The sequence below is a fragment of the Momordica charantia genome (genome assembly GCF_013281855.1).
Source record: "Momordica charantia cultivar OHB3-1 chromosome 8 unlocalized genomic scaffold, Mcharantia_2.0 BLBB01000008.1, whole genome shotgun sequence".
Classification (NCBI taxonomy): Eukaryota; Viridiplantae; Streptophyta; class Magnoliopsida; order Cucurbitales; family Cucurbitaceae; genus Momordica; species Momordica charantia.
The window spans coordinates 816,788-841,218 of NW_028275166.1; the positions used below are offsets into that span (position 1 = coordinate 816,788).

The window sequence follows — 24,431 nt, forward strand, 5'->3', positions numbered from 1 at the left end:
GTCCGTAACAACAAAAATTAAAGAAAAAAACAAAATAATTTTTCCTTTAATTATTATTATTTCATGTACCTCTTAATTGGTCCCATTCATTTTATTTTATTTCATTTCATTTTAATTTCCAACCCACACTTTTCAAATATTTGTTTATTTTCTTCACCATCAAAATTACATTTTAAGCCATTCAAGATTTTTTTTCTTTGTTCAGATTCAGAAAATTTTCATTTCAACTCAGTTTAAGTGATAATTTACCCAGAAATAAAAACAATTTACATTACCATTTTTAATAATCTAATACGTTTGAGTATGTTTAAAGTTCAATCTCCCGCTCCATAATTATTACATTTTTTCTTCTTCATTTTAGATTCCTACTTAAATCTCTAGTTATTTTAATTATAACATACTAAAACAACATAATTGATTACAGATATATAATTGCTATTCTTTTTGTTTTTCATCTTTATAATAACATTTTATAAAAGTAGGATGGTGACTTAAATATTAGCTATAAAAAATTGATTACTAATAATTTAACTAGTTGAGTAAAGTTTTGATTAAAAAAAAATCAAATACATGTTTGGTTACTTTTCAAATTTTTTATATATAATTTTATAGTTGATATGAAAATTTTTAATCATGCAGTACCTATTTCATTTCTTTAATATAGTAATTAGTAGTCGAAATTTCAATTCTGATTGAGAGATGTAGGTGTTTAAACTAGTTGAATTATGTTGAAATTGGGGAGTACATATTTCTTTTACCTACGTGGTATATGATGTTATTTAAACTAGAAAATCCAAAATTTTAATTTTGAAAGATGAAATTGAAGTGTGAAAAAAAGAAAGAGAGAAAAAAAGAGTAGAATTTCGTTGAAAATAAGATTGGAGGAGCATCAAAGTTCTGCAAAAGAGAAGTTTGGCAGAGGGAGCAATGAAGTTTCAGTGCCATAAGAAGTGACAGTGGGACAGAGGATCAACCAATGGAAACCAAATGTACAAAAATGGGATCCCATTTGTGTAATTTTGGATTACCCAGAAGGGCATTTTCCTACAACATCCTAATCCTCATTCTTTCCGTAGTACACATTGGACCCACATCCACACCATATATGCCAATTAACAACTTGAAAAATGGAAACTTTTCTTGATTACTTCTTCCATTTAATTATTCAACAAGATTAGAAACCCAACAACTGTAATTTAGGGAGGAAGATTTCGAGCATTTTTTCCCTTTTTTTTTTGTTTGTCTCAAATTCTTTAATTCTCTGTTCCTCTTCCTAAAGCAAGGTGGAGAGAATCTAGAAAAATGCCCATTTCTTTCCTTCTTTTTGATTTCCCCTAAAACCCAGATGGAAGAAACGATTTCAAATAGAAAAAAAGAAGAAAAGAGAGAGAGAATAAAGTGAGTGTGAGACCGGATATTGACAAATTTCGGGTCACTTCCTTAGAAGAAGTTCGCTTGTTGTTTAATTTGTATGGAGATTTCTTATCTAGGATCTCTCTCTGAAAACAAAGAGAGCTCTATCTTTTCATCTCTCTCTAAGACTTTGCTGTTTCGTTTCCCAGAGCGAGAGTGGCCCAGCAGATCGAAATCTATGCCTTTTTTCTTCAACCCCATGACGATCTAAAACCCCCCTTTCATGGCCTCCCAAAACTCCCCTCTTCTTCTTCTTCTTCTTCTCATTGTCGATATGTATTGTATTGCTTCAGTTTTCCATTTCCCCCTTCTCTTATTGTCTTTGACGGTGGGAGTGCGATGAGATTCTGAATTGCTGCGATTGTACGATGTTCGGTTGAGGTAATTCCCGTTTCCTCTTTTACCTGATAATTTGATTTCTGGGTGCCTTTGATTTGATCGGTTGATTGCTTTGGTTTAACATTGTGATTGAATTTTGCCCACTTTTTGGCTTGGGAAATTGTTGGGTGTTTGTTGTGGCCTCCATGATTGGCTTTATGGCTTCGTCATGCATTTGCTTTTGCTTTTACACTGAATTCTTGGATTGTGATGATGGGAATGGAGACTTTGATTGGTGATTTTTGGCCAGTATTTTGTATGCTCTGTTGTATTGACTTTTGTAGACTTGTGTCTTTGTCTTACTTTTCAAACTAGAGTTTTGAAACCCAAAACTCTTCTGCTTTTGGGAATCCTGGAATTCTTGATCTTCAGCTCATATTTTGAAAAATCCACCCTATTTGTTCTTTGCATCAGACAAAAGCTTGAACAGATTGGACTGCTTTGTCTATGCTCTTATTTGTTGGGTTTTATGAACCAGTTCCCTTATTCTTTTTGCCTTTCTAATTTCCACTAATCTGGGCATTTTGCACCTTTCATCCATTTTATGTTAATGAAATTATCCTTTCTTTTGAACTTGTGATCAGGTAGTGTTTGTCGGAGTTTATCGTCCAGTTCACGATGATCCTCTTTTATTTGAATTGCCATTTCTTTAATCTCACTAGTCACAGTGCTGATGTTATTACTCTCTTTCTTCGGTTCAAGTGTATGAATTATGATGGAGTTTGATAACTGTACTTGCTTGTTCTATTTCATACAAATCATTTTTGTGTGTTTCTGTGAAGGCCTATGGTTGTGAACTTGGGGGTCTGTATGATAAGCTATCATTTGCTTTCTTGCATTCTCACGTGACTAGTTTTCTGAGCTTTCTCACATTTGGAATGTGTATTCTTCTTTACGACTTAGTTCGGAAAAAGAATCTACTTCATCAATAAAACAATCATTTTCCTTGCGACGGTGGTCGGAGGAGGGGATTGTTCTGTTAGAATGTATCTACTCTTCCTGCCCCTTGACTTATATACTGTATTTGGTTCGTGAGTTTACGATTTGTAAAGAATGGTATATAACATAAAACTTGAGTTTCATCGTTTTTTGTGCTAATTCACTTTGTATAAAAAAAAACTATTGAGAGGGGTTAAATCTCCATTAAACCCAAAAACTTAAGCGGATGGGTTAGAGCGAATTTAAATCATTTATCAATATTTTAACACTGTCTCTCACGTGTGAGCTTTGAAATTTGCACAAGACCCAATAAGTGATTATCAATATTAACAACAGAGGTTCAAACACAAGACCTCTTACTCTAATACCATGTAAAATCACCATTAGATCCAAAAGCTTAAACTGATGAGTTACGACAAATTTATCATATAGAAAACGAAGGGAATATCCAATTCTAAGAATTTTGATACATCAAATGTCTTTGATTTTCAGGGAATGGGGACTAAAGTGCAATGCAAAAGTTCGTTGCCAGGATTCCACCCAATGAGGGAACTTAGCAATGATTCTAATAGTCATAGTTGGCACCTATTTTATGGTGAAAGAACATTTACAAATTCACAATATCACAATGTGTTCTTGCCAAGGGCAAGTGCAAATGGATATCTAGGTGATGATAAGGATGTGGTGAAGCAGAAAATGCTTGAACATGAGGCCATATTTAAGAATCAGGTACACTTTATTTTTCTTTCTTCACCTTTGCTGTTTGGTCCCCAAACTCTTCATAGAATTTCCTTCATTTAAATCTTCAATATGCTTGAGTTTAGTTTCTAATGAAATCTGGGGTCTAGCTAAAGTTGATGTTTTCCCCTCTTTTCAAATGTATCTGTTTAAGCTATAACCTGGATATTATTTCTTCTGCTGAACCACAGGTGTTTGAACTACATCGCCTATACAGAATACAAAGAGATCTTATGGATAAAATAAAATCTACAGAACTTGGAAGGAATCAGTTGCCTGCAGATTCATTGTTTTCGTCAAGCCCGTTAGCATCTCACGTTACTTCTGAGGATGCTTCCAGACGAAATCTGCCATGTTTTCCTGTGGCAAATTCGTCTAGTGTCAGGCTTTCTTTTTCAGGTGTTGAAGAAGGTCGTTCTTCTTTGAAATCTGTAAAGGGAAATAGCCAAAAACCTTGTTTCTTTCCACCACAAAATGAAAGTACCATGAAGGAATCGCAGACTCTTGAGTCGAAACCAAGAAAACTCAGGAGAAAAATGTTGGATCTTCAGCTTCCTGCTGACGAGTACATTGATAGTGAAGATGGGGAACAGTTCAGCGATGGAAATGTACCCGACACATTGAGTCATAATCACATAAAGAGTCAAAAGATTGAGCTTGAGAAAGATGTTAAATTATATGCTGATGACGGTGAGAAGACAGGTTGCCCGCAAAATGCTCGTAAATCGGGCGTGAGTTGTTTAACTGACTTAAACGAGCCCATTCAAATTGTAGAAACCAATACTTCACCTTATGTTGATCCATCTTCAGGGCCAAAGTCAGGTCCTATAGATTTGCAGAGGAAAAGTTCTATAAGTACTGATAATGTGACAGGAAGTAATCTGCATCCGGATAACAACACTAGTAGAGGAGGAATTTTACCCCATTTTCTTGTATCAGGTAGCTTTTCTTGACTGGTTTGCATAAACCTTTTCTATGATTTGCTTTTCATTTCTCCTTTATGCTAATATTCTTCTATTTTGTCACAGGGCATAGTTACAGCCACAAGAATTTTTTTTCTCAAGGACTCCAAACTAAAATGTGGCCTGTTTCTTCTCAGCCAATGCCAAGTTTTCTCAGTGAAATTCATGAAGCTCCACCTTTTCACTCAACAGATAAAGTTAGAGAAGAACAGTCGAGAGAGGGGTCGGTTTGTGGTTTGAAGTTTGCCAAAAGAAGTCACGAGATCAATGGTGAACTGCCATGCTCTTTCGTGCCTTCTCATATGTCTGCACCGCATCTAGCTGCTCCCGATTTTAGTAAATCCTGGTCTAACTCCAATTCTTCTTGGGAAAGTGCAACTACTAACTTCCAGAAGTTAACATCAGCACAAACTCAGCAATGTTTGAATTTGGCAACCACCACGCACATGAGTTCTCATTCATCATTTCATGGTATGGAGAGTGTCAGAGAAAGGTGGCTTCTTAGTAATGGCTCCCGACTTAATAAAGGTTCCGATAGCGGGTTATCTTACCATAAAAGGGCATTTCTTGGGTCTCCATCGGAGTACAAGGAAGAAGCATGGCACCCCGCTTCTATCAGTTACAACTATTGGAAGCAGGGTAATGAAAACAATCAAGCTCTCCTCGAGGATTCAAATTCTATGGACATGAATTGTCAAAAAGAGGGAAATTTTAACATGGTGTTTTCAAACAGTTCATCCAGTCTATCAGAACGGAAGGCTGGAGAAACTTGTGCATTGTTACCTTGGCTCAGAGGTACAATTGGTGAAAACACTGAAACTACTAATTCAGGGAGGTTCTCAAGTGCTGAGGAGCTTAGCTATGTTAGATCTTCAATAAATTCTTTGCCTGGTAAAAATTATCATTCATTTCACAATGGCATTTTCAACAAAGAGTTTGAATCCGACAGGTCTCCAAAGAGTAAAAAACTTCTTACACTACCAATTTGTGAAGGAATAATGGATTCTAAGAGAGCGGCGTCTTCTCTTGCTCAACCCTCGGTGCCATCTGAAATTGAAGAAAGCAGGGACAAGAGAGTTTTTGATATCAACTTGCCCTGTGAGGATCCTTTGGTTGCTGAACCAGACAAGCACCTTGTGGCTAACAAGCTACACTCACAGGAACTGAGAGAAAGAAAAGTTTCCAGTATTGGACTTATTGATTTGAACTTGAGTCTAAGTGACGATGAAGTGTCTTTGAGATCGACTCCTAAAATGACTGTCAAAAGGTGGAGAGAGATTGATTTAGAAGCCCCTGCAATTTCTGACACTGAGGATATTGCTCCTCCTGAAGAAATTATAGAAATTAAGCATGAATTAGCTTCAAAACCACAATGCAAAGCCATAAGCCAACAGGAAAAACTCATGGAGTTAGCAGCAGAGGCAATAGTTTTCATTTCCTCATCTGTTTGTCACAGCTACTTGGAGGATGCAACCTGCAATGCAGCACAAGATTCTATGGACAATCCCCTTAATTGGTTAGTGGAGATGGCGTTCCTATGCGCAAATGATTGCGAAAGCGAGTGTCAAGCAGAATTGAGAGCCAAACCGAGTGGTGACCAAGTGGAATCTTCCTCAGAAGGGATGGACTCCTTTGAGTCCATGACATTGGGACTAATGGAAACAAATGTAGAAGAATATATGCCTAACTCCCTGGTTCCGGGGCATATAACAATGGAAGAAAAAGCAACAAATTTGGTGCAAAGCCGTTCTCGAAAAGTCCAAGCTAGGAGAGGCAGGCAACGGAGGGACTTCCAAAGGGACATTCTTCCTGGACTTTCTTCTCTATCAAGACAAGAAGTTACAGAAGATCTTAATACATTTGGAGGACTAATGCGGGCAGCGGGTCATGCGTGGAATTCAGGCTTGACCAAGAGGAACTCATCGAGAAATGCTGCCTGTGGCCGGGGAAGGCGGCGATCTGTGGCTAGCCCCTCTCCGCAGCCCACTGAGAATCTTCCACTGCTGCATCAGTCTAGTAATCCTGAGATTGGACTTGACAACAAGAGCTTAACAGGGTGGGGGAAGACGACTAGACGGCCCCGCCGACAAAGAGTCCCGGCTGGTAATCTTGCAGCTATTGCTTTAGTTTAGACATGGTGTTAAAGAGAGTCATCAATTTATTGAATGGACTGTCAAATTTTCCATTGTACATTTTTTAGCTTAAATCCTTGGCCTCACATGTTTATCTCTGTTGTTTGCCAACTCTATACCATATCATAAGATAATAGCAGTATGTTATTTCTTCAACAGATATAGCAGAAACATTACAATTGGATAGTTTTACCAATGTATATCTCTTGCTTAGATTACACTGATGAATCTACTGGTGTCAAATTCTTCCCCCCTCCTAACTGGGCTTTTTTTTCTTTCTTTATTATTTGATCTTATTAGATATATAGATGTTGGGAGTGAGAGTTCAGAACTTGTTGCAATGACTTTCTTATTAGATCTCTATACTAATGAATCAAGGGCTTGCTTGATCTTTTTTTTAATGTTATATTGAATATTTACAGTCGATTCTTTTACATCTCCTTTACACAAACTAAGTTTAAGCAGATTTGCTGGCTCTCTGATGAGAGTGATAGAAGCTCTGTCTTGATCAATGAAGACGGATGGATATTGTGACTCGAGACGCAGCATCCCCAGACTCCCAATCTCCCATCCAGTATGAAATATGCTTGAGTTACTGAAAACTGCAAAAGGAGGGTGAAATTTCCCTCTCATTGTAGATTGAAGATGTTGATGATCTTCATAGTTCATTCTACAGCCTTTTTAATTCTTTTCAGTTTCAATCATGTTCTACTGTCATTTCACAGCAACATGTACTAAAGAAGATACTAAATTATAAGATAAGATGCCAAATCCTTGTATTCCGAATAAAAACTCATATCATACAATGAACAATGTACTTGTACATTATTAGCTTCTTCCTGAGAAGATCTCTGAAAATTATCTAAAAATCTATATATTTCCTTCATTTGTGAGTGCCAAGAATCTCCTGCTCCAAATCTGTAGGCTTTCTTACCAATCTCAATTAAACTGTATCCAGGAACCTTTCTTAGCCCTGTACCCTTCATCATCGACCTAACTTTCCCGAATTCATACCATTCTCCTCCTTCAGCATATATATTCGATAATAATGTATAATATCCAGTATCATCTGTCTGAATATTGCACAGTTTTCTTTGGATGTTCTTCACTATGTCCAGTCTCTGGTGGATTCGGCAGCCATTTAACAGAGCACCCCAGATGCCAGCATCTGCTGGAAATGGCATCGATTTGATTATTTCGTATGCTCCATTAAGGTCGCCTGCACGACTTAGAAGATCGATTATGCAAGCAAAGTGTTCTATTTTAGGCTCAATGCAGAAATCCCTCATTGAGCTGAAGAAAAGCATCCCTTCTTTTACACAACCAGCATGGCTAAATGCTGAAAGAACATTCATGACAGTAACATCATTTGGTTTTATTCCTGATTCAAGCATTTTTGAAAAGAGCAAGATAACCTCACTAATCTGACCATGCACCCCATAACTGGAAAGAAGAGTACTCCACGACACTAGACTCCTCTCTGACATACTATCGAAAACTTGCTGTGCCGTTTGGAGGTCTCCGCACTTTGCATACATGTCAACTAAAGCTGTTTCGATATAAAGGTCTTTTCTGAGACCACAGATAACAAGCTTGTGGTGGATCCATTTCCCTTTCTCTAGATAACCCAAATGGGAGCAGGCTTGAATCACGCTTAAGAAGGCAACTTCCCCAATCTCTTGACATGTCAAATACATCTGATCGAATAAAATGATTGCTTCAGCAGAGTTACCATTTTGGGAAAGCCCACAAATCATAGAATTCCAAGTCACTACCCCTTTTGGTTCCATATTATCAAATATCATGTATGCCAAATCCACAAAGCCACATTTCGAGTACATGTCGATTAGCGAGTTTAGAACGTACTCATCCATGAAAGGTCTCTTGATAACATGGCCATGTATTTGCAGTCCAAGCTGGAACATACCCTCATTTCCAGACGCAGAAAGAGAACTAGCCAGGCTGAATGAGTCAGGCATAAGCCCTTGGTTCTGCATCCTCACAAAGAGAACAAGTGCTTCCTTCAACAATCCCCTCTGAGCATAAACTGAAATGAGCATATTCCATGCTACAATCCCTCTTCCTCCAATTTCATGAAGAATCTTCTCACAGAGATCATATTTTTCAATGCTGGCATATAGTTCGAGTAAAGTTGGTCCTAGGCAATCAAGATTAGCGTCTAAATTGTTCTTTATGACAACGCAATGAACGGATTTCCCTTCTCTCAGAAAACCCAAATTAGCACAAGAGCGTAGAATAACCATCATAGTTACAGAGTTTGGTTCAACTTCAGTCTTTTGCATTGAAACAAACACAGCTAAAGCTTCCCGGAAACAATCACATTGGTTGTAGCTGGAGATCATTGCAGTCCAAGAAGAAGTACTATGGTGAGTAACATTCTTAAAGATAATCTCCGCACTGCGTAAGCTGCCACATTTAGAATACATAAAAATCAACGAACTGGCCAAAGATCTATCATTTTCGATCCCCCTTCTCAAGATATAGCCATGAGAAGACTTTGCCAGCCTCAGAATCCCCAATTCACCACAAGCCTCGGCCACAGTGAGTATTATAACCGAATCCGGCTCCACACCTTCAGAAATCATAGTACGAAAAGTCTCCAGACCTTCATTTATCTCTCCATTTTCAACACTACTCGAAATGATCGAGCTCCAAGAAACCAAATCTCTCAGCGGCATTTCATCAAACACCCTCCAAGCACTCTCTAAGTAGCCCAACTCGCCATACATACTCAGTAAAGAGGTGTCCACAACAGGATCCATGTGAAACCCAGATTTAATAATCCTCCCATGGACCCTTTCGCCCACACCCAGATCAGAAAACCCAGAAGAAGCCCTCAAAATAGACGGAAATATATAGCCATTGAACTGAATTTGGTGGCACAGCATTTGGTGATACAGAGAAATGGCTTCCGCATAGAAGCCGCTCCAGACATGGGACTTAATTAGGACACCCCACATGAAGGAATCGGGAGAGGGGAAGGTCTGAAAGACGGATCGCGAAGCTTGGAGGTCGCCCATTTGGGAATATGACTCGATGAGCTTTGTGGAAGCGAGTGGATCTTTGTGAAGGGCAGTGACGAGGAGGTGGGCATGGAGCTGAGCGAGCGTTCTGAAGGTGGTGGCGCTCTTAAACAGAGGCATGTAAAGGGTCATTTTGCAGAAACCGCTCTTCTTCTCCTTCTTCTCTTCTTCTCTGTTTCGAAACTTGGAACTCAGATAAACAGCCGCGCGCGCTAAATGGGATTTTTCATTTTATAGTTTCTTAATTTTGAAAACATCATCGTAAATTTAGTATTTTTTGGTGCATCACACGTAGAGATAAAGAATTTTTCGTGTTTTTTTTTTTTTAATTTGGGCGTCTTCAGACTAGTTTGGGTATATCTTAACAAATTTTAGGAGACACAATGGATCGTGAAATTTGAACATATACCTTCTAAATTCTCTTTTGATTTAACGTGGAGATAAAGATTGATCATCCGACTTCTAAAAAGTTATTAGGTTTATTTTGTTCTTAATAAATGAATAAAGTTGTTTCTGAATTAACATGTTTGACAGAGATATTTATTGAAGTCACATGTACATTTTAGTTAAGAGAAGTATTTTTTTACTAGAACAAAATGTATGGTGGGAATTCAAACACATGATCTTTTGATCATATATATATCTTAACTAATTAAACTATGCAATCGCTGACAACTAAAGATTTGGTATGAGAACTGAAAATTAAAATATTACTTTTTTTAAAGTATAGAAACTAAAAGTTAAAAGATTAAAAGGGTTATTTTTCATTCTTAGTAAAATTTTAAGTTTTTTTTGTTCAACAATATATAAGGTGGAGATTCGAACTCAAAATTTTTAAATGGCAAATATATAGTTAATGAGTTGGTTATGTTGGTTAAAGTTTTGACAAATATATAGGAGAGAGAAATATATATATATAAAAAGACATTTTACCTATTTTATTTTTCTTAAAAAATAATATACTTAGTAAATACTAATGGATCAAAACTCATTTTTTATTGGCCAAAAGTTTTGACAGACAAAGAAGAAAAAAGCAACTATATATGTAGAAATCATGGACAATCTTCCTTTGTATTTATTTATTTATAAGTTTTTAACTTTTGGAAGATTTTCTTTTAATGGAAAAAGTTACTTTAATTTCATCGATACAAACAATTATATGTGTTTTCAATAAAACTTTAAAGACAGCCCTTTTAATATATGCAAAGTTACTTTCACCTTCTTTCCTAAAACAAACATTAAATATATGAATAAGTTATTCACTTCACATTTTAAAATAAGATTTAATAACAAAAGTTACATTGAATTTAAGTTTAAATTTTATTTGGATACTCATCAAGAGTTCTAAATATTATCAACACACAGAAAAAGCATTATTAGGATGTTAATTATTTCGATTCTTGTTCTAGTTGTTTAGATTTTTTTGTTTCAAAAATATTTTGTATTTTCAAATCAAAGAAATAATTAAATATACGGACAATCACAACTTAATTATCTCGTTTGCATGTACACAAATTTCTTAGTTGGATAATTGATGATATCACACAAAAGAGACTCATTTAGTCAACGTTTATGTTTCTTATTTATTTATTTATTTTTATTTTCCTAAAAAATAGAACTGCTTTGATAATTGTTTTTAACATATTTGGTACGACCATTTATTGTTCTTATTCTCTACAATTTTAGATTACTAAGTTCTATAGAAAATTCAACACTTTTATGTTATATTTACATTTTTTTATATATATTATGCATTTAAAAAAGTCTGTACTTATCTATGTTTTGGAAAAAAAAAATTGGAAACTTGAACAAGAATAATCAAGTAACTTAATTTGTTATTTCCAAAATATCTACACAATTTTAAAAATTTAAAATGAGAAATGAGAGAGAAATAAGAACAATTATCAAACGTTTATGTTTTTCAAACATTAGAAACAGAAAATAAAAAACAAAAACATTATCATTGTTTCAACAGAGTCCCACATGTTATACTCTAATAATACTTATACTATACCCAAAATCACCCTATACAATTTACTCTTCTTGGTCTCTATAATATGTCCCTTGTGCTAGAGCTACCCTTTTACTATCTATTATATTATTCATGTGAGTTCAACATTATAATACATATTTTTTTTTTCAAACAACGCCTTAATTAAGATATTTTCATAGTCGTCATTTTTCAATAGTTATAATATAATGCATGTAGTGTAGAAATTTAAAGTCAACCTGAACATAATTTAACTAGAGATATATACCCATCGATCCAAAAGTTAGACGTTCGAATTCTCACATGTTGTTGAAGGAAAAAAAAAACTTATTTATGGTAATAAATAAAAAATAAACAACAATAATTTATATACAGATAAACCTAATTCAAAATTTAGAGAACCATATAATCAAAACACAAGAGAAAGAGGAAAGGCGTACCCGTGAATAAAATGGAAATAGTGGCTGAGTGGGGTACCGTAAGGTTGAAGAGAGAGAGAGAGATGACGTGGCACATTTTTATTGGTACAAAATTTTAACAAGATCAAAATTTAAGACCAAAAATTGAATTTTGATCTTATAAAAAGATAATTAGTGTCTTATTGACTGAAGTAGGTATTACACTTTTTCGTTGGAGGGTGTAGAAAGAATAGAATATGACCCTGATTGTTTTTTTCGGATCACTTTATGAGATTTTTTTGCTTCGTCCTCATGCTATAATTCGAGAGCGAACTGTTGAGAGCTTTCGAGGGAACCTCAGGTCTCATTAGGTCGGCTAGCGTAAGTGAGTCTTCTTCGACTTGACAAATTCACTCATAATAATATACCAGTAAAATATGTCTAAACTTCGATTGACAAGTGTGTAGACAAGTATTACTGTACGGGAGCGGGAATTAGGGCTTCTTTCTCATTGCAGCTTTGGGGGTTTCTGTTTCCTTCCATTTCCACTTCCACTCTTCCAGTTAACAGAACAGAAAGCTGTAAACTTGGCTTCTTTTCTTTTTCTTTTCCCTTTTTCTTTTGAATAGAAACCCACACACTTTTCTTAAAGAAAAAACTGACATTATTGTTTTTTTTTTTTTTTAAAATGTTTTTGCTGTCACTGCCCACTCTCTCTCTCTTTTCCTTTTTATGACTCTGAAAAATAGTGCAGGTTGCAATTGCATGGCCTAAAGAAGAAGAAATCTCAAGAGGCTGTGGTTGGGGGAAAAATTCTGGCAGTAGACTCCTTTCACACACTATTAATTTTCCTTCCTAAACAGTTTTCTAATGTTTGTAGTAGATCGGACGCCATTCTTAAATAATGCTAATGAGAAAAACAATGAATAAGCTATCAAAATATAAGAAATTTTTTCTCGTGTGGGTATACATTTATTGTTAATCATGTCTGTATTATTAAGAGTCATCGGTGTTAAAAAACTAATAATGTGAACGGAAGAAATAGATACGGAAACTGTTAGATAAATTTTATGTGTGGTTTGCAGTTAAAGCTGTTAGAATTGATGGGTTTTGTGTGAGTTTGAAAGTGCTTTTAATAAAATCAGAAGCTGTTTTTGATGATTTTTCTGATCAGAAACCGCCACCAATATGATTTCTGCAGGAAATTAAACGGAGTTTTGATTTGATATGTCACCTCCACCCACTCACTTTTACAAAGAAAACCTATCACATATCAGGAGGAAGGAAAAAAAAAAACAAATTCAGAAATTCTTTTCACCTTTTTCTCTTAACATCATTAATTTCTCCGTTTTTCATTTACGTAGAAAAGTAACTTTAGAATTCCTATTAATTTAATAGATAATATATTATCGTCTCGAAATTGATGCTTCAATTCTCATCTCATAATTATTTAACTAAAAATCAAAGTTAAACAACACTTTCATTGATCTGTCCGAACTTTTTCTAACAATTTAGTCTTGTAATTTCAAATTTGTAACAATTTAACCTCTATATAATTTAGAATTTATAATAATTAATTCAGTCCCTAAAAATACCATCAAAGTTAAAATGTCTTTTTTTTTTTGAAATAGAGCAAGCTTACGAAAACTTACTCAAGTTGACTATTCAACTCCCCTGGCCAATCCTCAATTCTCAAAGTTAAAAGTGTTGATTTTTATATATAACGATTAAACATTATTAAATCTTAAAAAGTTAAAAGGTTCTTAAAAAAAAAAAGCCAATAAATTTCATTGAAACAGAAAATTAGAAACAAGGAAGCAACTATGGTACAATTTGAGAGTAATATTTCTAAATTAAAAAAAAATAGTAAATTGCACAATATCCCTAAGCAGACGATAAATATTCTTCTCTCTGCTTTCTAAACTACCTAATCTGATAAAAAAGCAATCTTCAACAAAACCTAAAGCACAGAACAGAAGAGAAGATTAAAAGAAGCATTTCACATGAATTTATTTATACCGCACCCATCAACTTTTTAGCCGTGATATTTCAATCTGATCAGCATAGTTCAACCTAAATTTAACCTCCATAAAATAGAAATTTCCTTCCTTCAATACAAATTTTTGTCATAAAACAGTGCCAATTAAACACATTTAAAATTCAATTAATCCATATATATATATATACATGGTAGTGGTAGGTACACACCAATGTGAGTTAAATCTAGAACAAGTCAAAAGAAAATTGGTAGAGACAGCCGACACAGCCTTTCTGATAATTTTTGTACAAATTCAAGCATGCATAAATGACTACATCAAGATCTCCCACTTGGCTTTTTCAGCCCCTAAATAATGAGAACATAAAAATAATTTGCAATTGAAAAAGAGGAAAAAAAGGGGTTAAATTACAAGTTTCCTCTGTGTCTATCTAAATGTAGTTTAAACTTGTTTTAATGACTCCTTAAACTTTCAAGTTTTCATATAATCGTGAAATCGTGAAATTAATGGAGTTAATAGAGACCTATTTTGGACTAAAAAATGAAAGGTTAAAGGACTGTTTAAAATCTTGTTAAACTACTCGAATTAGATAGACACAATCTTACGCGTTAAAGAAGTTTAGAAATCGAAGCTGGAAATTCAAAAAGTTAGTGCAGGATTTCCATACCACGATGGTTTTTTGATGGGCCGTGGTTATGTTTTTCTGCGCATGCCGGGGGGCACAATGTCGCCAAGTAAGCCTTGGTCCGAACCAAGTTGCAGTGAATTTGTTGAGTCTTGTTCCTCCGTAGGTTCAGGCGGAGGCGGCGGCGGCAAGTGGTGGGTATTGGGAGGAGGAGGAGGAGGAGGAGGAGTTGTAGGCGGCGGCTGAACTTCAGGGTAATAAAACTGCGGAATATGAGGAGAAAATTGAGACCCGAAAACAGCTTCCTGCGCCGAGTTGAGCCCACCTCGTGGGAATCCGACGGTGTGGTGACAATGTTGGCCTTCGTAAGTTGTTATCACAACCGTCGGATCTTCTGATGACCGTTCTACCCTTTTCTTCACCGTGCATTTACTGTTTGTGCACCGGTAGTAACTCCTGCAATCGTAAAATAGTGTTACTTGGAGAAGATTCTTCTTTTTCTTTTTTTTTTTGGGGTTTTTTTTAACCTTAATCCCTAATTATATATACCTACATACATATTTTTTTAATGCGACAAAGGCAAGACACATCAATCCTTTATTTGTCTAGCCCTATTCCGTTTTTATGAGATACATGGATACGACCAATATAAATAGAATATTAAATATTGTATTTTTTCTCATGTGCATGAATATTCGATATCGACATGAGAGGTTAAATCTACCTTTCCAATATACTGAAGAAATCATTGAAACATAAAATAAATAGCTAAAAAAGCAGAATGTTTATTTATTAATTTAAATATTTTTTTTATGCATGTATTGATTTTATGATTTTTCTAAATATCTATAATTGAGATCGACAATTAAAAATTTACAACTAATTGTATGCATGTGAAAAAATAGTTAATATTCTATTAAATTTTGCAGTATTTTGATTTCTAGAGCTAGCTTACTAAAGTTTCTTAAATAGTAGTTGGAGTACCTGTGAAAAAATATCCTAGGGTTTCATTGAGCTATTAGGTCCGATCCAGAGGAAAGGGATTGTATTTGCATTTGTGAAATATCGTCATGGATAATGTTCCTAACACTAGACTAGCCACCTAAAAACACAGCTAAATTATAACTTCGTAACTCAGTCCCTCAAATCGTCATTGTTCTACCATATTAAATACATGATACGTTTTTTATTTAGATCACAATGAGCTAGTGTTTTCTATGTGATAAGACTGTTTTAGGGTTTAGGATCGAGTAAAAAATATGAGAAAATGAGTGGGTATTAGACAGGTAAACAATAGTTTTAAGGATGATAACCAGTGTTAACGGAATTAGAGAATTAGATTTTTTAAAAAAATTAGTCATAGCTAAAATGAGGAGTAGGATGATAGATTACCAACCTGGGGAATGGACTGTTCTTGACAGCCTTTTGGCCATATTTCCTCCAGCGGTAGCCGTCTTCAAGATGATCAACTTCGCTTTTGGTCATGAATGCAAACCGCGGCTGCCGGATCCGCTTTTGCCCCTTCTTTTTGACCTTCCGCCTACAAAATATTTCACCTACATTTATAAAGTAAAAGGCAAAATCTTGAAAATCAAAGCAATTTAATTATTTCAATATATATCTACAGAATTTCTTAAACTATACCCACATGGAATTATACCCCTAAACAAAAAAATAAATGCATCTTATACTTTTCAGTCTCTATATAACTGAATGACCACAGAACATTTATTAATGAATTAAGAGCCTACTTCAAAAGGGGTTAGGATTAGCAAATATAATATTAAATTAATAAATACTTTATCTAACCTAATGCATGGATTCAGAACTTCCACAACATCACATAATAGAAAACTGAAAAACTGACAAATTTCCATCAAATCTGTGGGCTAACGAAGAGGGGGGAAATGAGAAGGTTCAGCAAAAGAATTCTATATATGGAAAGATATTGAGACAAATAATTGAGCTAGCTAACTATTTAATTAATTGAGGGACTTAAAACAACAAATTATAGTTATATATATATATATATATATAATATATATTAAATAAAGACCCAAGGTACATTGCATTAAGCAGAAAATAACACGAAAGAAACTAATTAATTGCTTGTGATGTTAATTAGACAAGGGCAAACGATCAATCATTTCAAGGCCGGGAAACAACAAAGAATTAGGTAACGACAGACTCATATGGACCAGAAAAAAAAATTAAAATCAAAACAAGATATATAAATATATATTTTTTCTCAAGTAATATCAAATCAAGTACATGCAGTAAAAAAAATTACAGATGAATAAACCCAAACTAAAGTACACCATTTTAAATATACACGTAACAATATTCCAAGAACGAGTAACGCCAACCACCCAAATTTTTAAGCAATAATAATGTATTGTTCAACAGAATTATTCTCTCTTAAATTTGATTCAGAATATATATAAAAAGAGAGAGAAAAAAAGAGCTCTGAATGTAGACGTAGGCTCAGAGTTTAATACGTATATATATTTAATTTTTTTCAAGGGCTTAAATTTTAGGATCTTCGTATAATTTTAATGGAAATATTTACAAGGAGGAGGAATGGCATTCGCGCCGCAATAACGGCGGTGTTGAAGGGCTTGTTAATAAAAATTGCAAAATGACCCCTATATTTTAATTGCATTCACATCCTTGGGCCCCTGCTTTCTCCGAATTTACGAAACTACCTCCCCAACTTGCAGGATGGTTCTAGTTCTAGCTAGAGTACTTGCACTCTCCCCAAATTGGAACTGTTTTTTGTTTCAATCGAAACCAAAATAGCAAAGAAAAAACTAGAACCGCCAGAATTGGAATACGGTTCTTCCGATTATTTGTACCAATTGGAACCTGTTTTTAAAAGCAGAAGTTAACAAAAATCGTCATTAAAGAAGATCAATAACAGAAAATACGAAGAAGATCGAGGAATTATTCATGGATCGATCCGATTCCGAACTCACGGTATCTGAGGCTGTTTCCCGCCGGAGGCCGTGGACTTGTCCGGCGGCTCCCCGCTGGAGCTCGAAGACAAGGAAGGATTGGAGGCGACCGGCGCCGCCTCATTAAGCGATCCGACTGGAAGCAGAACGTCGGGACTCCGCAATCCAGCGGCGTGATCAATCGGCGGCACGGAGGTTCCGGCGTGTGTAGTAGCGATCCGATGAGAGTCGAGGAAGCGGCCAGGTCCGGCGGCGTCGAAGTGGAGATTCCAGCCGAATTCAGCGAGTACGCTGGTGTCTGCGTCGCCGGAGAAGAAGTAAACGGCGTCGGAGGAGAGTGCGGTCCAAGAAGTGGAGGAATTAGGTCGAGGATTGGGGTTGCAGCCTCTGTGTGTATCGTCCATAATCGGCGGTGGAGAAGGATGAGAATCGATATATCTGAGACGAAGAATCGGAATAAAAATGAATTGGAGATTTGGGAATTGGAAGAGAAATGAGAGGGGCTAGGGTTTGGAAGAGGGGAATGGTGGTACGTTGAGAAATGGAAAGGACGCGTAGTTTTTGAACTTTTTGAAAGGTTTGGAAAGCTATGTCCCGTCAATGTACAGTTCCATAAACAGAGACACTGAGAGAGAAGCGTAGAAGGGGAAGGGAATAGGAAGACAAAATAAAAATTATAAAAAAAAAAAAAAAAAAAGATAAGTTAGAAAAATGGGCGTCAACTTCTCAACTCGTACGGGAGGCTGATATTTAAGCTTGGGAACCGCGAGAGGCCCTTCCAGTGGGACCCACGCGCATCAACGCAAATTCTAATAATAATAATAATAATGATGAGTTAAAAATATTTATTCGGTGTACTTCTCATTTTTATTCAATTTAATTTTTATACTTTTAAAATATTTATTTAGTTTATTTGACTCTTTATTTTTATACAAATTCTTAGTTTCACACCTAAGAAGATTTTGTTGATTATAAAATTCTGTTAAAATTTACAAATAAAAATTAAGAATCATTTTTAAACTTATCATTGTATTTAATAGATTTTTGTATAGCTCGGTGTATTTTTAATATTTACTAAGGACATTGATAATATTATTTAAGGATTAGATTTTGAGCAACTTTGTTGATATTTAGAAACTTATCAAATTTTTAAAACTATATAAATTAAATAGATATGATATTTAAATTTAAAAATTTTATTATAATATTTTAAAATTAAATGCTAACCTAAGTATACTTCACCTCTACTAAGTAATAAGTCAAAAAGGAAAAAAAAAAACTCAGTCTTTTTTATTTATTTTACCTTTCAAAAACATTTTGGAATAAAAAAATTAAATAATGCCACTTTCCGACACGGAGAAACACCATGTTTTTCTGTACCATCACGTAAATTGCCTTTGCCTTCTTTTTTTTTTCTCTCTCTCTCTCTTTCGAAAAGTTTTATTTATTTATATTATTAAATATTATTATTAATTTATACCTCATTTATTTACATCCCCACGTAAACTTCCAAGTTCCTATTTAATTTTACCGTCGTGATGTTTCCCCTTTGCAATATTTATATCTATATATTAACCATTTATTAACTATAAATGAACTTAAAAAAAAAACTCAAAAAATAAAATAAAACAAAATAAACATTGCGTTTTTAAAATGCTGTAAGAATATAAGGAAGAAACTAGTTTACTTTTCTTATATGAAAACTCACCATCTCTTTTTTTAAGAGGAATATTTAGATTTATTAGTACATTCTTTATTTTCTTAGTATAAATATAATAGTATAAGGAGAAAATATCTAATAATTGATATTGAGTGATACGAGCAATACACAAAAACGACAATGAAGAGTACAAAGAAACATAGAATTTGAGGTATATGCATCTAGTTTGCTTAATGTAGGCGAAATGTAGTTGTTTTGATCAGATTGTTGAATGAGAGCTACAATTTATGGTGGTGATCAAATTGTTGAAGCTAAAAATTACGGCTAATATGTAATGGTGCAATCCAACTATACGATCCTACCGGATAGTGACCTAATGGTCTATTTATAGATGGTGATTGCTAGCACATCCTCTCTTGGATGCCACGATGTTGACCCATCATCACTATATCTTAGCCTAAAAGTAAAATGCTACACACAACTCCTATAAACATCTAATGCAAAATTATCACAATTGTACATACATACGATGGTTATTATACCCATTTGTGACTTACCTTTGACCAAATTTGACAAATATAATTTGACCAATATATTTGTCACAATTTACTTGAAGTATAATACATATGTCAATTAGGACACCACATTTATATTATATTAAGCCTATCATGAATATTTGACACCCTAGGCTAGGGCACTCAATTAGAGGGGCAAAGTTGAGATGAAATAAAAATTATAAAAAATAACTAAATTGATTGATAAATGAGTCAAGTCTCATAAAACCCAAATTAAAAAAGTTAGTTGATTGATTTGATTTTTGATTAATTTTGTTCGATTTAGTGGATTTTGATAAATTTGGTCATAAATTTTAGTTGTTGTACTAGCCTAAGCTATTCAATTTGAAATTAATTTTTTCTAAGAAGTTAAGTTTAAATTATTTTTTTTTTCAAATTGATGGGTCAATTTGATATTAATTTTAAGTCGAAAGATCTAGCAACTAGCGTTTTTAATAGTCAATTTAGAGAGAAAGAGATTAAAAAAATAGAAATAGTTATTTTTTTTAATTTGTTTTAAGAAAAATGACCAAGTGAAACATGAGGCACCATCTATGTGCATATTCATTTCGAATTAAAATAAATATGCAATAGCTCAAAACCTCAACAAACATTTATTATTATATCTTTTAAAATATATGTAGGACAATTATTTTTTAAAAAATACTACTAACTAATCGATTATTTAAAATAAAAGGTTAAAAAATTCAGTTCTTAAACTATATAGATATATATATTTTTTAAATGAAACAGAGATCGAACTCACAATTTCTATTCTAATAAGGCTTGCTATGGTTCTAAGTGTTCATTTTTGTGAAAATCTCCCTATAGGTCTCTATCCGTTTTTGATGGCAGATATATCAGGGGTCTCCATGTCCCGTCTAGCAATTTCTTAATTTTCTGAGCTGCTATGCCTCTTTGCTGTCCCAAAAAAAAAGTTTTTTGATTTGAGATATATGCCAGTTACCACTAAAATTAAAAATGAAATTAAGAGAAATACAGGGTTTATAAGCTATTGCATATTTATATAAAAAAAGGATTTATCAAAGTTATTATACTAAAACAAGAAATAAGGTATATGGAATATTATCATAGGGATGGGACGTAGGAATTTGAGAATTTATCCCCAACCTCACCTTGTCTTTTAAAAAAAAGAAAAAAATATTTTTTTTTCTTTTCCCTTTCCATAATAGGGGCTGTGTCGCTTAGCTAGAATTATTGTATTATATTGGTTTAAATATATTTTGGTTTCCATATTTTTTTCGAATTTGGTTATTGTAAGTTCAAAATGTAAAACGTTTTTCTGTATTTTTATAAAGTAGCTTTTTTAACTCTATTTGTAGAATTTTATATACAATATAAAAATTATTTAATATAAATTTATATTTCATAAATATTAATTGTGAATGATAAAAAAATGAGATTAAATGAAAAGACCAAAACAGACATAGAAACTAAAACAAAGTAAAAAATACATGAACTAAAATAAATGTCTTAAATATAAAAATACTAAAAATATTAAAATCAAAAGTATGATAGACTAAAATAGTACTCAAATCTATTATATCATATGAAATATAACTTTATATTAAAATAACTTCATATTTGACGATGGAATCACCCATTTTACTAATAAGATTAAAAAAGACAATAGAATTTATTGTCATTTTATATGTTTCAAGACCGATAGCTTTTAAATTTTTTTTTTTTTACAGTATTGGAAGATGTAGATTCCTAACTCACAATTTTTTAACTGAACATAAGTGGCTTAAACTATTGAACTATGCTCCGATTGATAACCAATAACTTAATTTATTGTTAATTATTAATCATTTATATATCATTTTTCCGTGCATGATTGGATAAAATTTTAAATTCGGTCATTGTAATTTTAAAAATTTTAATTTCATCTTTTTTAGTAGGTAAAAAATAGTTGAGATACAACCTGGGAAGTTTTTTTGAATCATATAAAACGAGACTAAAACTTTCAAAACTAAGTTTCCAACTCAATCGAACTAAATTATAAGAACCAAATTGAAGTCAAGAAGTGGATAGGAAAAAATAATTTAAGTTTAACTTAATTTTAAAAATATTTGCAATTAATATTAGACAAAATAATGAAAATTTATGTGGGGGGGGGGGGGGGGGGGGGGGGGGGGGAAGAAAGATGATGAAAATTGGTGGGAGTACCAATCAAACATTTAAACAAAGCCAGGCTGAAAAACACATACAATTAATGCATAGAGGAATAGAATAGCATAGGATTTGTATAGCTCTTAACGAGTGGTTGAAAAAATAATTATGGGTTTGTTTTGGGGTTATTATCGAAATTATTATTATTTCATTATTGCAACGGTTGAAAATTAAATAAAATTTATTTGTCTTACCACCAATAAAACATTTTATTAATGGCTATATTTTTAAAGCTATATATATATATATATATATATATATATATATATTTGTGATTTATGCATAAAACTAGTCTTAAATACAAAAAAATAAACTGATGCATCTTAATTTTTATTATGTATATAATCCTCCAATAGGGGAATTTGCAAATTTCTCTTAAAATTGTTGTCTACATTTTAGGTCAAAGTTTGTTAAATTTTAATTTTCATATAAGGTTGAAATAATGAATTGTATAAGTTAACGACTTCAACGATAATTTTAGTGCAGGCTTTTAACAATTTAAGGGGTTGGTTCTAGGCTAATTAAGCATGTTAAAATTGCTAACATCAACCCTATAATATTTCATGCTCTATGCTATGAGGTCTATTTTCAACATTTTTATGGAAAATGTACGATATATATAATAATATTTGTCTAGTCAACTTGAAAATGGTTCGAATTCTCACCTCCACATGTTGTTTAACTTTATAAAAGAAAAAGAAGAAAAATAATATCTGCTTTAGTGGGTCATTCCTCGTATAATATATTATGATCCATATTTTCTCAATTATTTTTTTAGATTTGTAGTACATCCTACCCTTGTTGAACTAAAAATTGATTTTTATCTTATTTGTCATGTAATAATTTGAAAAAAAAAAGTTTATATATATAAAAATGGAAAATCATTGATTCATTTCCTCGTTTTGTTTGGGCCAAAATTTGGTTTTTGTAAGTGTAACATATATTTGGGATTTCTTTTTTTCTTTTCTTTTCAAAAAAGGAATTTTCTAATTAGGATTTTACTTCCAAACCCCTAGGACCAACTAGGCCTTCATTGTTTTGTTTTCTTAATTATTTTGGAAATTTTCCTTTAAGCTTTTGATGGGTCTTGTTTAAGTATGAGAAGAAAGCCTAGATCTAAAAAGTAGGTTTGTCAAAAAAAAAAAAAAAAAAAATATATATAATATATATATATATATATATATATATATCATCAAGCGCAGATTAAACTAAATTTCTGATAAATTTGACTCAAAAACTATACTTGACTAACCTATCAATATAATAAAAATTTTAATGTAACCCTGAAATCAACTGTCTGATTAAAACCAAACTAAATTGATTGAGACTGTTGTGATGTCGAGATCCGATATGGTGACATGGCATACGAATGATGACATGGTCGTGTGGGTAACCTTCAAAATCGTACTCCTGTCGAATGTTAGCGAATATCCCGTCGGACGAACTCTACCAAAAAAGGGAAATTTCCTATGATTGGATGCAGCTTTTTCCCCTTTGGTCTCGTCGAGCTCTATCTAATCTCCTATTCCTTGTGACATCCGAGGATTCGCCCACTTACTTTATCAATTTTCACTCATAACAGCGACCACTAAATAATTAACTATCAATCCACTAATTTTCGATCTTAAATTTGATGAAACAAAATCAAACAAGTTTATTAACTTTTAGGTATTGGTATATTTTGAATTGTGTAGAATAATAATTTTCAAGGAATTAATAAGCTAAAGTAATTAAAAACGAATGATAATGGTAGCAATTGAAATAAGGCATTGCCATCACGTGCTTGATTGGAGGGAATATTAGAGAGGAGAGAGAGAGAGAGAAATTGGGGAAAGGGGAACTAACAAGAATCTTTTTTTTTTTTTTCTTCTTTTTTTTTCTCCTCTTTTTAATTAATAAGCTAACTTGATTCTAAAGCAAGAATGTCATTTTCACCCCCACACCCCTCAACATTTGCTTTTTACATTACCAACCCAACCAACCAATTCATTAATTAATTAATTTTTCACGTCTAACCCGACCGATCCATAATCACCTACATCCCGACCCATAACAACAATTATGGACTTGTTCTAAATTGGTTTCATAATTCTCTTATCTTAACTAGGAATGAAAATATTAAATACTTTATTCATTTCAAAATTTCGAATGATGTACTTAATATTTTATAAATCTGATCTTGGAATTAGTTACACTCACACTCAATTAAAAAAACATTTTGTTATAATTTTTAACTTTCTTTTGAATGTGAATATTGTCTCTACTAAACTGGTCCAAGTCTTTTTAGTAGACGTTGTTCTCACTTATGCACGGTTCCATAAACTTCTCTCGTTCTAACGTGAACTCGTCTGCTCAATGTGTCCCATATAATCTAATTAAACAAAGTGTTTAATTTAGTTGAAATTTTTATTAACAAAATTACATATTATATGTTGTATTATAAGCATTAGTACC

At 33.2% G+C, this 24,431-nt stretch overlaps 3 protein-coding genes across 4 annotated transcripts; 1 reads left to right on the forward strand and 2 right to left on the reverse strand.

The window, feature by feature from the left end:
- Positions 1–1,167: 1,167 nt before the first annotated feature.
- LOC111004745 (uncharacterized) lies at positions 1,168–7,448 on the forward strand. Of its 2 annotated transcripts, XM_022275924.2 has the most exons (5): positions 1,168–1,794; positions 3,223–3,459; positions 3,660–4,407; positions 4,497–6,533; positions 7,028–7,448. In XM_022275924.2, the coding sequence occupies exons 2-5, from the start codon at positions 3,226–3,228 to the stop codon at positions 7,042–7,044; spliced, it is 3,036 nt and encodes a 1,011-aa protein (XP_022131616.1). In that variant the 5' UTR covers positions 1,168–1,794; positions 3,223–3,225; the 3' UTR covers positions 7,045–7,448. The 2 variants fall into 2 exon arrangements, with proteins under 2 accessions (XP_022131616.1, XP_022131615.1); XM_022275923.2 differs by lacking the exon at positions 7,028–7,448 and having other exon boundaries at positions 1,169–1,794; positions 4,497–6,822.
- Positions 7,194–9,862, reverse strand: LOC111004746 (Tetratricopeptide repeat (TPR)-like superfamily protein). The gene has a single exon (XM_022275925.2). The coding sequence runs from the start codon at positions 9,736–9,738 to the stop codon at positions 7,309–7,311; it is 2,430 nt and encodes an 809-aa protein (XP_022131617.1). The 5' UTR covers positions 9,739–9,862; the 3' UTR covers positions 7,194–7,308.
- A 4,223-nt stretch (positions 9,863–14,085) lies between these two features.
- WRKY57 (WRKY DNA-binding protein 57) lies at positions 14,086–18,164 on the reverse strand. The gene is made up of 3 exons (XM_088128092.1): positions 17,592–18,164; positions 16,013–16,156; positions 14,086–15,072 (listed from the first exon to the last, which is right to left on the reverse strand). Exons 1-3 carry the CDS (start codon positions 17,972–17,974, stop codon positions 14,685–14,687), a joined length of 915 nt encoding a protein of 304 aa, XP_087984218.1. The 5' UTR covers positions 17,975–18,164; the 3' UTR covers positions 14,086–14,684.
- Between the last annotated feature and the right edge of the window lie 6,267 nt (positions 18,165–24,431).

Bases quoted from the DNA above. Each gene is read 5' to 3' on its own strand.
- WRKY57 (XM_088128092.1), bottom strand. From the start codon at position 17,974: ATGGACGATACACACAGAGGCTGCAACCCCAATCCTCGACCTAATTCC. The intron at 16,157-17,591 runs GTGAGTTCGGAA...AATATTTTGTAG, and splicing joins GGGAAACAGCCTCAGATACC to GCGGAAGGTCAAAAAGAAGG. The intron at 15,073-16,012 runs GTTGGTAATCTA...TTACGATTGCAG, and splicing joins AAGAACAGTCCATTCCCCAG to GAGTTACTACCGGTGCACAA.
- LOC111004746 (XM_022275925.2), bottom strand. From the start codon at position 9,738: ATGACCCTTTACATGCCTCTGTTTAAGAGCGCCACCACCTTCAGAACG.
- LOC111004745 (XM_022275923.2), top strand. From the start codon at position 3,226: ATGGGGACTAAAGTGCAATGCAAAAGTTCGTTGCCAGGATTCCACCCA. The intron at 3,460-3,659 runs GTACACTTTATT...GCTGAACCACAG, and splicing joins AGGCCATATTTAAGAATCAG to GTGTTTGAACTACATCGCCT. The intron at 4,408-4,496 runs GTAGCTTTTCTT...ATTTTGTCACAG, and splicing joins ACCCCATTTTCTTGTATCAG to GGCATAGTTACAGCCACAAG.